The following is a 12465-nucleotide window of genomic DNA, read 5'->3' as shown; positions in this document are numbered from 1 at the left end:
ATATTTTTGTATTTTTTCCATTACCATATAACCCCTTATTCCCCCTTCCCCCTGCTGTCATCACACTGCTGTCCACATCCACGAGTCCTTTTTCCTTTTCCCTCGATCCCTCTACCCCCTGCCCTCCCCACCAGTAGCTGTCAGCCTGCTATTATCCATGAGTCTGTCTCTATTTTGCTTGTAAGTTCAGCGTGCTCATTAGATTCCACAAATGAGTGAAATCATGTGGTATTTGTCTCTGACTGGCTTATTTCACTTAGCATAATGTTCTCTAGGTCCACCCATCATGTTGGAAAGGGTAATTTTTTCTTCATTTTTATGGCCAAGTATTATAACACTATGTAAATGTCCCATAGTTGTTTTATTCACTCATCTATTGATGGGCACCCGGGCTGCTTGCATATCTGGGCGATTGCAAATAATGCTGCAGTGAATTTAACCTTTTAAATTGTATATGTAGAGGTTTCAGAATTAAATAATTTGACAAACTTTAAAATAGTTTTAAATCACGTGGTACTCAAAGCTCCATTATTCTTAAAGTAATAAGGTAGTATAAAATTAATATGCTTCATAAGTGTGATTAGTCTTAATAAACATGGCAATGATTCATTAATTTTTCTTTTGTTTTATATACTTGTTCCATATTAACCTTTTATGTTCCAGAAGACTCTAATCCAGTTTGAATTACAGGAATGGGTAATAACTTAGTCTTTTAATGGTTACGACCATGAATTTGATTTAACACTGGAATGCTGTTCAGAAGTCATAACCCTTTGAATTTTAGAACCTCTGCTTTATCAACTAATTTTCACACACACATAAGCTTTGTAACCTTAGGAGCTCTGTTTAAGCTCTTCAAAGTTACGTGTATCTTCTAGTGTTCTATACCTGTGTTACAGAGCAAAGATGTAAAAACCAGAGCTATAGTCAGGCGGAATAAAGCATTTACATGTTTCAGAGACCTCTTGTTCTTTGTGGTGTTCTATATGGTGTAAATACAGTAAGATTCTAGATAACCATCAAGTGCTCTAGTAAGTATTTTTGGAAAGTAATAGGCAGGCTAAATTAAACATACAAATTTATTTTTTGCCTTAGCCATGAGTTTTTTTTCCCCTCCTCCAAAAGGCAATCCAAATTAGGGGAAGAAAATCATTTTAGTTTCAGGTTACTTAGTGAAAACATACATATTGGGAATTTTGTTTGGTTGGTTTGATACTTGTATGAGAGGAATTTTCTAAATATCTTTGTTTATGTCTCAATATACTGATCCAAGGGTTATTATATTAAAATAGCTGCCTTAATATCTGAAACATTGAAAGAAGTTACTTGGCTGGAGAAGGATGACTTATGGAAGGCCATATCCTGACTTGGGAATGCTAGAAATCTGTCTGATTTATGCCACGAGATCCTAGATGAAATGAGAATTAATGATGCTAACTATCAGAAAATACATGCTTGTCTGGTCTTGATCAAAACAGCATTGCTTTTAATTTCCAAGTTAAGATTTATTATTATTAATAAAAATTTTAGTATTCAAGGATTTCATAATTAAATCAAAATGTATACTCTGTCTCCTAGTTAGTCTGTTGGGTATTACCGTGATTTTGAAAGACTCTTCTCCAACCTTCACAGGAACATGGAATTTAAAGACTGGAGACATCATTTACTGTGGGTGACTCCGAAGTTTAAATTGAATAGTTGGCTTTAAAAATTAGGTTTTAGTTATAGGATCCTAGATTTATTCATACTTCAGCATGGGATGGGGATCCTGGAAAATGAAAGTCCTGAATAAAGGACAGTGACAAATTGAAGGTAAACATAAGAGAGACTTTTATGAGATCTAGTAGTTTTCTAAATGGTTTTATTTGTGGTGAATCAAGGTTTTGCTTTTGTTTCTTCCATGAACCAAAATTTCCTTTGAAATTCAAAATTGATCATAAAAATGCTGATGTAGTTTCCAGGTTTTAGGATATAAATAATGTCGTGTACTACTTTCAAATTGCAGTGGTATGTTTGACCTGCCTTGGTTTGTGTACAGCATGGTCTGTACACTTGCAGTTCTTCTTTTCCCTGGCATGTCACTCGTGTATTCACCTCACATACTCTGACATACCACTGTTTTGTCTTTCAATATGTATGTGCATTACATGTACGCATGTCTTGGGTTTAAATACACATACATTTATATGTAATACTGACATTTTTGTGAAATTCTCTTGTCAGCACTTTCTGACTTTAAACGCACTATTCTGCACTTATTTTTGTGTCATTACGTACATCTGTACTTCATTTTTTAAAAGCTGAGTGATGTTCCATTAAATAAAACATCATGATTCAACTCCAGGTATTGATGTTGTTTACATATTTTTGTTACTCTGAAACTACAGATGAACATCTTTCTGTATATGGCTTTAAGAAAGCATCTGTAAGTGTTATTGTAGGAGCCTAAGGACTAAAATAGCTGGAGCAGTGAGTATGTGCATTTAAAATTTTAATAGGCAATTCTAAAAGCACCTCATAAGACTGCACCAATTGCCATTTCTTTCGGGGGAGCATGAGTGTGCTTCATCCTTGATAGTTTTATCAGTAATAGGATTTCATTTATTTAGACTTTGGTTGATCTGTCATTGAAAAATTACCGTACTGTTTAACCTTGAATTTCTTTGGCTGTTAGCGAAGGCCAGCTCTGTTTCTTTGTGATTTGTTTATTTATATTCTTTGCCCATTTTTCTGTTTGGTTGTATATCTTTTATCTTAGTAATTTTTAGGAGGTCTCCCAATGTCATGAGTATTATCTTTGTTATGTGTTTTCTAATATTTTCTCCTAGTTTGACTTTTGCCTTTAATTTTGTTTATGATATCATTTATTATTTAGAAGTTCTAAGCTTTTTATTGTCAAAGCTGTTTATTATTACCTTTATGGCTTTAACATTTTATGTCATGAAAATAAAGTTGGAGGACAAGATTTGAAACATTACAAAGTATTAATTACTGACACAGCCATTAAATCTCATTTGTGCATTCTGTGCCAATTGAGAATTAAGATTCGTGAGTCAGATAGAAGGAGACCAGTTGTTAACTTAAATTTGTACTGGGGAGTAAAGAGGAGAACAACAGTAGAAAAAAATTAAAGAAGCACATACACAGTCATGATCGAATCCAATTTTCCTGTCTTCTCTGTGCCTGAGCTGGACTGCAGATAAACATACAACTCAGGACCAAGGAACACAGATGGGTGCTGAACGTTGTAAAGCAGTGGAATGTGTTACTGTTTTACACATTTTGTAGTTTCCTAAAGCACTCATACCCTCCTCTGCCATCCTGGTCTCCACTGAGAAATTTGAATTGAGTCAGTGCTAAAATGAGCTCTGTAATACTTGGTATTGCAGTTAGCCAGAGAATGGGAAGGTCAATGGTGGTAGGAAGTTTTACTGGCTAATTTGAATCAAAGGATGTGCAGAGACTGGCTAGATGGAAAGAAAAAAGGACACGTGTACATAAAGAGATATTAATTTTTTTATTTGATCTAAATTGGGCTTGACAGAAATATTAGCAGATCAGCGGAGAGTGAAGGAATCTATGATAAGCTGAAAAGTAAATGCCTTGTTATACAATTTTACTTCCAGTTTCCACCATTCTGTTCCTTGTGCTCAATGGGTATATATTTTGCTTCTGTGTGCAATATTAACCCCACATTGCGTTGTGATTGTTACTTTCAAGAGTCGAGAGTGTTTTTGAAGAGACCTAAAGAGGTCAATGTGTATATAATTGTGTGTGTAATTTTTAAAGAGGTTCTCTTTAGTTACCCACAACATATTTACTCTTTCTGGTATCCTCATTCCTTTTCTAGAGTTGAGTTTCTATAAGGTATAGCTTCCTTTCAGCCTAAAGCACTTTGCTGGTAATTTCTAGTAGTGCAAGTCTTTGGAGGCATAATTGTTTTTGTTGTTTTATTCTTATTTTTTCTTAATTATTAAAGGATGTTTTCAATGGATATAGAAATTTAGGTTGTCTTTTCTTCTTTCGGCATTTAAAAATTCCATTACCTTCTGGCCCTTATTTCTCATGAGAAGTTATCCTGCTCACGGTAACCTTAGATACATCGTGTCTATGTTCCGTGTCCCCAGCTGACCCGTGATTTCAAAATTTTTTTCTCTTTGTGTTTCTGCAGTTTGATCCTGAAGTGTCTAGATCTGGTTTTTCTTTTATTTATCCTTGGGGTTTGCTAAGCTTTTTTCAAAGTGTCAGTTGATGCCATTCACCAGTTTTGAAAAGAATTTTTGAAAGAATTCTTCACCTCTATTACTGTATATTTTAAATTCTAATATTCCCATTTAGCTCTTTTTAATAGTTTTTGCTATTAAATTTCTGGTGCAGTTACCCTTCAGTTCATGAATGTTTTCACTGTGTTCTTCACGGTATTTTAATTGTTTTGAAGTCCCTGTTTGGTAATTCTGGTATCTGCATGCCTCCTACCTTGGGGACTGGTACAATTGACTGTTTTCACTTGAGATAACGAGTCATTTCTGTGTGTTGTACTGTGTGTTTCATAATTTTTAAAAATCAATGCCAAACATCGGTATAAAAGGAATAATAGAACCTAGTTAAATAACGTTTATGCCCACAAAAAAGCCAGCCTCTTTTTATCATCTTATTGATGTAGTCGTGTTGGGTATGGTTTTGTTTTCTATATTGTAGTTGAACTGGGTCTGGTTCTTGCTTTACTTATACTATGCTTACCGCAGGCTTCAACTTTTTTTGAGAGCAGAGTCAGAATCTTTCTTTTAGTATGGTTTGTGATTTCCTTGCAGTTCTCCTGACCTGACCTCAGACTTGGGCATGCCTTATTCCCCTGTTCTTCCATAAGGATCTCTTTCTAAGTGCCTCTTTTCTCCTAGTCAGAGACTCCCCTTCTTAATGCTCACTGAAAAGTTCAGGGTGCCTGTCAGATTTCGTTTAATCCTTGGCCCTCAGACTTCATTAGGTTCCACAGACCTGCATCTTGGTGGGTCTTTCTCATCTCTCGTCTTGTCAGTCTCAGGAGCGTTTGCTGGAGGCTTGTTGAAAAGTGATGGCAGGTGGGTGGATTCCCCTTGTGTCCAGGGTTCTCAGCAATTCTAAACTGTCCTGCCAGCCCCCAGCATTTAAAAATTTGTTAAAAGTTCAGTTATTTTATCTTATCAGCTTTCTTCTCCTCCTGCTGTGCCAAGAATGAAAGCTGCTATTTATTCCTTTTCTCTTGTAAGGGGCCTTTCACTTTTACGATTTTTCTTCATTAAGTTTCTTTGTGCACTCTGCTGTCTGATGGATGTTGAAAAGCTTTGGTAGGTTGCATGGGTTATTCTTATTGTTAGGATGGGATGCAGTTCTCTGTGATTCTCTGTATCCCAAGGGAAGGAGAATTGTTCATTAACTAATGAGAGCCAGCACACACACACACCTAAAAATCTTATGATTCATTTATGCTAAATTTGACAGCTACTTTGGAGAAAGTTACCAGCAGTTGGCAGCTCATGCCTGCTATCATTTCTTAGAATTATCACCCACCCTTGTTTTAAAAATTCTGATTCTTCCTTTTTTGTTTACTTAACCATTTAGCCAGAATTCTTGAGAATTGTTGTTAAGAGTAGCAAATAATTTCTTAGGAGCTATACAAATCTAAAAAGTTCTTATTTTGCTATAGCTGCAAAATAGAAAAATAGTGAGTTTTAAACTTAGATAAAGATGAACATATCTGTGTTTTTTGTTTCATTCATTGGTTGAAGATAATATCCCAGGTACTTTTTACTGGTTTATAACTTGATATTTTACAAGATGATATCATTGTTGATAAGGTTTCTATAGCTGAGAAGAAGAATGTATGTGTGATCTTAATGGTCTGCAACTTTTGTTTCTGTCCCTTATTTCAGTTCTCATTTTCAGCTCTAGGATGTAACTGAAAATGACCGTGATCCCTTGATTTAACTAATCGGTGAAGCCGGAGTGGAATGTGGATAAGTGAACCATTTTGGCAGTGAGCAGAGAGGCAAAGCACACTTTTCTCATTAGTTGTCTCCCAGGCTAAAATTAAACAGAATAATATATTGCCAAATTTTAGTGATTTATGGGGGATCTGTTCTGAGTCAACTCAGTATCAGACTAATTATCTGCACACTTATATGTCAGAGCTTTTGTGTTATTTTTAAAGACTGTGTCTTGCGAATTGAGTATAAGAAAATACCCCATTAGATTTAAAATAACATTATCTCTAACTTATAATTTCAACTAAATTGATGTTAAATTAATAGGTTATTCTATTTATCACCTATTTAACATTCATGAAGTCCAAGTCTGGCTATGAGTCATTTAGTCCCTTTTTGTTGTATAATTATATACTTATATGAACATTTACTAAAGTACTTTTTTGTTAATTATAATAAAATAAATGAGACTTACAAGGTTAGTTTTCCTTGTGAAAATATTCTCACATTTGTTTTTCTTTTTTCTAAAATCCCAAATAAAAAAGATGTACTAATAACTTATTAAGGAAAGTTTTAAAAAGTTTACTCAACACATTTAGTTTTTGACGTGTCTGAAAAGCCTTTTAAGATAGTTAGCCTAATATGGAGAATATCTGTAATTTCTTAATTTACTTTTTTTATTTTTAATGGAACTTTATTTTTATTTATTTATTTATTTATTTATTTATTTATTTATTTATTATTGTATTTTTTCCATTACAACTTTATCCCCCTTCTAGCCTCTTTCACTTTCAACCACCCTCCTCCCCTGCCCCCTGCAATCACCACACAGTCGTCCCTGCCCTCGAGTTCTCAATTTACTTTTGCAGTTTGTATACTTTAGCAGTTTAGCGGTTTGTGTACTTTTAAATATATATGTGTGTGTGTGTGTGTGTGTGTACAGCATATATATATTGTTTTGTTCATATAGGATTTTTGTATATTTTTATCATAAATAAAGTTTATATGTGGCTTATAGTTGACATGGATAATATTATAGAAAATATATCCAGATATATTTATTTTTAAAAACCCATTTAGTTTTTCCATTATCATCTTTTAATTGTAACACTAATAGATTCACAAGAATATATATAGCATATATGTAAGTTTTGAAGTAAAATCATATATGAATATCATGGACTATTTGCTAAGAAGTTGATTATCAGTTTGCTTTTTTAATTCCCTATAGGATCTTTTTAAAAAAAATATTTGGGGGATTTTCTGATCTTTTTCTCTTCAGTGTTTTGTAGCTTTTTTGTTTGTCTAATATAGGTTTATTTGTAATTTTCCATTTTGGATTCATTGGGCTTCTTGGGTTTGAGGCTTCTTGGGTTTCAACAGTTTTATAAAATTCTCAGTTATCTTTTTAACAATATTGCCTTTTACCCATTTCCTAGTATCTCCCTCTGAATTCTATTTAGACTTATGTTTGGTCTTCTCACTGAGTCCTCGTACCTCTTGACCTCATTTTACTAATTTTCTTTTATTTTTATTCTATCTCAGATGCATTTTAAATTATCTCATGTGTTTCTTAGTTTTTCACTAATTTTTTCTTTAATTATATTTACTCTGCTGTTTAACCTGTCCAGTGAGTTTTTTACTTCAACAATTAAATTAGTCATTTCTGTAACTTCCATTTTTCATTAAAATAATGTTGTTTGATACTTTCTCATTGTTTGATCCTCTTCATGATCCCATACTTTTGTATTTTGAACATTTTATACATAGCTATTTTATGGTCTGTGTTCAGATATTTTGATATTTCCAGTACTTAAAGGTCTAAATTTGTTGTTTGTTGAATTTTTTGCTTCTCACTTACACTGGCTTGCCTTTTGCATTGCTTGCTGATTTTTTGTTATGAGAACTATTCACAGATATTAATTTGTAGCTGTTATGTGACAGTGAATGAGAGAGTTTTTTAAAAGAAAATTTTGTTTTGCTTTTTGGTAGTGGCTAGAGGGATGTTCCTCAGCAAGAAAATCTAAGGCTCATCTACCTAAGAAAATCTAAGTTTCAGTTCTTCCCAGTCCTTTCTCATGGCAAGTGCACCTGTTTTGTAATGTTCTTTTTTCAAAAGGTAGCTAGTTTCAACTCTCAGTAATTATTTTGGTGTTTACGTACATATTTTAAATAACTAACATGGCTCTTGTTGCTCTTTCTTCATTGTTCATTTTAAAGCATTATTTCTTTGAAGTCCTTCTCTGGGAAACAATCATTGGTCAACTTCCATGCTCTTTAGCACCCATCGTGAATTCTTCTCATATACCCATGTTTCCATTATTGTCACACCATGTTTGGTTAACCAAGTAATTCATTTCTTTGAATTTACATAGTTCTGTCTATAAGTGTCATTCACGTCAGTCACGTTGTATCCTGTGATTAGTTACCCTTGTCTTTTAAACATTTGTTTTTTATGTATTTAATAATTGTGTTGGTTGTTACTAAATTCCCCATATACCTCTCATCAATTCACTGGTGTCATCCTGGGGCTTCCCATTACTTTCCTCCCATGTTGGATCCTTTGTCTTCTGGATCCCACTGCCTTCTATCTTTTCGTAGTTCCTTCTTTTAGTGGACCATACTCCTATTGTTAATCATATGTTATTTGTGGTGTCTTTTATATTTGTGCAGTATTAATTATAAAATATTGTTATGGTAGTCTTGTGTGATAGGAAGCAATTCATAGTAATTTAAATCCAATTGTAATTTCATTTCTCTATGGATTTTAGAGAAGTGTTTTAACCTTTAAGATTGATTATATATTCTTGAATTTAAATAAATTTCTTAGGGGAGTGGGGAGGGGATAGTGGGGAGAGGGGTCTATAGGAGCTACTATAAAGGACACAAGGACAAAATCAAGGGGGAGGGTAGAGGTGGGGGAGGGAGGTGGGACTGGCTGGTGTATGGTGGAGGGAAGGGGAGAAAATGCAGACAATTGTAACTGAATAAAAATAAATAAATAGATTTAAAAAAAGAAAAAGAAAATAAATGAGAATTTCATTAAAATAAATAAATAAATAAATTTCTTAAACTCTCCACTTAAATACCAACTAATTTTTTTAAATTAAAAGTTTTTAATAGTTTTTCATATTTGTGTTTTAATCTTTGAAAGGTTTTATTTTTTGAATTTTTAATCTTTATTGTACTTTTTTTACATTACGTTTTAGTCCCCTAATACCCCCCTTTCCCCAGCAGTCATCACACTCTTGTCCATGTCCATGAGTCCCTTTTTCTATTTTGCTCAATCCCTCCACCCCCTAACTGTGCCCCCCCCCCCATTAGCTGTCATCCTGCTCTCCATCTATGAGTCTGTCCCCATTTTCCTTTTTAGGTCAGTTTGTTCATTAGATTCCACATATGGGTGACATCAGAGGCAGATTCTGTTTCTTACCTAATAACATTTTTGGGAGAAAATGAGTTGTTATAGAACAAAAACACTATTCAAATTAACTTGCTGCATACCTTAATACTATATTTTTGTTAGTTTGTGGGGATGATAATCTCGGGGGTAGTCAGATTGCTAGAATTGTTTGAAAACTGGATATAATTTTGGGAAAGTCCTATTTTATTTCCCTTGATATAATAGAGTATTTTTAAGCCTTATTCTATATACTACTGATATTTGGGAAATAGACAAATTTAAGTTCCTATGAGGAATTTGAATTCTATTACAGAAAAAAATATATGACATGGTATTTTCCAGTTGACTTCCATCGTGACTCCCCTTTTGCAATCATGTTGTATTTCGCTTCTCCCGTCATTCCTTCCTGATGTGTGTTTGAGGGAACCATTGCTCATCGGCACTTGCACTGGTACATGCACGGGGTGGGGCTGGGATTGCTCGTGTTGTCTGAGCAGGCTGCCTAGGAGTCTGTGCTGATTCTGGGTCCCTGGGAGAAGTGGCACTGTGAGGTGGGACAGGAGTACACGTGGCAAATTTTGCTTGTTTGACAATTCTGTGCAAAGCTTTGAAAAACAGGGAAATTTCTCCTTCTCTTGCTTCCTGTCCTCTATACTAATTCCATCTCTGTGTGCTTCACTTCTAGTAGGACTTGTTATTGATACTAATTTTATCAATACTAGTTGTTTAAATAATCTGCAGTGTTAGCTGGCTTTTCCCAGCTAACCTGAGCAACTATCTGGTTTTCTTGTTGGTGGTGGTGGGTTTTTTTTTTTTTTTTTTTTTTTAAGACCTTAACTTGTGGCAGCTACTTTTCTAGATGCTGAAAATACAGTTGAGAGCAATACTGACACATACTTTTTCCTCCATATTCCATACATCCTTGTTGAGCTAGTATTTTTATAAAAAATAGATGTAGAAATGTAAAAACTTATTTATGAATATATGTAATCTATACATAAAATGGGATATTCTGCTTTAGTTACATTCTGTATGAGTTGCTTTTTATTAGACAGGGTCAGAAATATTTGTTAGGATTGAATTACAACTTGTTATGCTTCAGCTTAGTGTTTTATGTCAGAATGTTAGCATGCATTTCATCTCAGCAGCTCCCTTTCTTTGCTTCTGAAGATTTAAAGGTGTAATTTACAATGATTTATTGAGTGGTTGTAATAATGCTTCTTTCATATCCTGAATTAGCTTTGTAAGATAAAGAAAAAAGGGAGATAATATTCCACTGTCATGGCTAATACAGAAATTGCTCTTTGCCTGAAAATATTAAGCTTATTCCATAAAAATCCTTAAAGTACATAACTTAGATGTTTTTAACATATAGGGTGTGACAAAAATAGGTTTATAGTTTTGAGTATGTGAAGCACAGAGTTTATTCTTGTATTATTATTTATTAATTATTGTCTTATTTTCTATATGAACAACTGAAAACTTACTTTTGCCCACCATATATTTGCAAGGTTTGCAACAATCACCATTTTCTAATTCCAGAACATTTTCATTACTCCCAGAACAACTGTGTATCTATTAGCAGTTATTTCTTCTTCTTCCTTCCCCCTGATTCTGGTGTCTGCTGACCTTTTTCTCTTCTTACGGTTTTGCCTGTTCTGGCCATTTCATATAAGTGGGATCGTACAATATGTAGTTTTTCTATGACTGGCTTCTCCTACTATTTTCAAGTTTTATTTATTTGTAGCATGTATCGGGACTTCATTCCTTTTTTATGGATAATTTTCCACTGTATGGCAGTTCCACCTTTTGTTTATCCATTCAACTATTTATGGACATTTGTGTTTTTCCCACTTTAATTATTCTTTAAAACTATATGAGTAATGCTGCTATGAAAATTTATGTGCAATTTTTTACATGAACATATGATTTCAGTTCTCTTGGTATATATCTAGAATAGAATTGTTGGGTCATATTATAGCTGTGAAAAATATTTTGGCATTCCCTGAAAGAGCAAAACACAAAGTATTGTACCATATTTACGTTCCTACCAGCTATGTATGAGGTTTGAATTATTTAATAACCTTGTCACCACTCACTGTTGGTCTTTTGAATCATAGCTGTCTTCATTGGTATGAATTGATGTTTTTTATGAGGAATTATAATAACAATTTTTAAATCTTGCTTTTTAGGTGCTGTACTTCTTTGTAGTGTAGAAGGACTAGCAGTGAATGTTGATCCAGTCTTATACACCTGGCTCATTTATCAGCCTCAGAAACGTACCAGTAGGCATATGCAGCAGGTGAGAAATTTTTATAATTCTCTACATGAATACATCTTTTTCTCTGTCATTGATTAGAGTTATGTTTCTTCTGTTGATATATTTGTGGATGTACCAGAATTGTGCTGTTTCCCCATTCTTCCCCTTTCAGGTGTTTCTATTTATTAGTTTCTGTACAAGAAATTACAGCTCAAAATGGAATTTCATTGACAATTAAAGGTGTTTTCTGCACAATTGCTTGAAAAGCATAGACATTATAGAAGCTAGTTTAGGTAGTGCAATTTTTCCTCGTAGTGCCTACATGTTTGTTCTCAAAGTGTCAGGTACATAAGAAATTTTCAGTAACTGTTAGCTTTCACTTTTGCTATCTCTACATTTCTTCGTCTTTAGGTTTATTCAACAAACATGCATTGAGTACCTAACCCTGATACTAGGATGGTTGGTGCATGAGAGTTGGGATGTGTGTTTGTTTAAAAGGTTTAAGTTAAAAAGTAAATAGCAGCTAATACAGTTTCTAGAATACTTGAATGTGATTTTCTGTGTCATGTTACTTAAATGTAATTCTGACCGATGGGTTTTATTATTCCCATTTTAAAGACAAAGAAATTGATGTTTATTTAGATTTTTTTCATTTATTGTCACAAATCTAGTAGATGGCAGAACTCAGGATTTAAAGCCAAATTTATGCTATATTGAATTGGATTCTCCTATTGTTTTAATTGTAATTTTGTAATATTCTACTTGAAATAGCTTGTATCTGTTTTCTAAAGTAACTTATTGCTAGTTGATAGAAGAAAATGAACAATTTTATAATTGTGCAT

General features: G+C 33.6%; 1 protein-coding gene across 4 annotated transcripts in view; it reads left to right on the top strand.

Annotated features, from left to right (window-relative positions):
• VPS13B (vacuolar protein sorting 13 homolog B) overlaps positions 1–12465 on the top strand; it is a 669566-nt gene that overhangs the window by 228913 nt on the left and 428188 nt on the right. For all 4 annotated transcript variants that reach the window (XM_024572260.3, XM_024572257.3, XM_045181664.2 and 1 more), the window contains one exon: positions 11556–11665. In XM_024572260.3, the coding sequence (XP_024428028.2) occupies positions 11556–11665 (110 nt within the window). The remainder of the gene's footprint in view (positions 1–11555; positions 11666–12465) is intronic.

Source organism: Desmodus rotundus, chromosome 8 (assembly GCF_022682495.2).
Source record: "Desmodus rotundus isolate HL8 chromosome 8, HLdesRot8A.1, whole genome shotgun sequence".
NCBI classification, from domain to species: Eukaryota; Metazoa; Chordata; class Mammalia; order Chiroptera; family Phyllostomidae; genus Desmodus; species Desmodus rotundus.
Note: the sequence above shows the minus strand (reverse complement) of the source record. Positions and strands in the feature narration are given on the sequence as shown.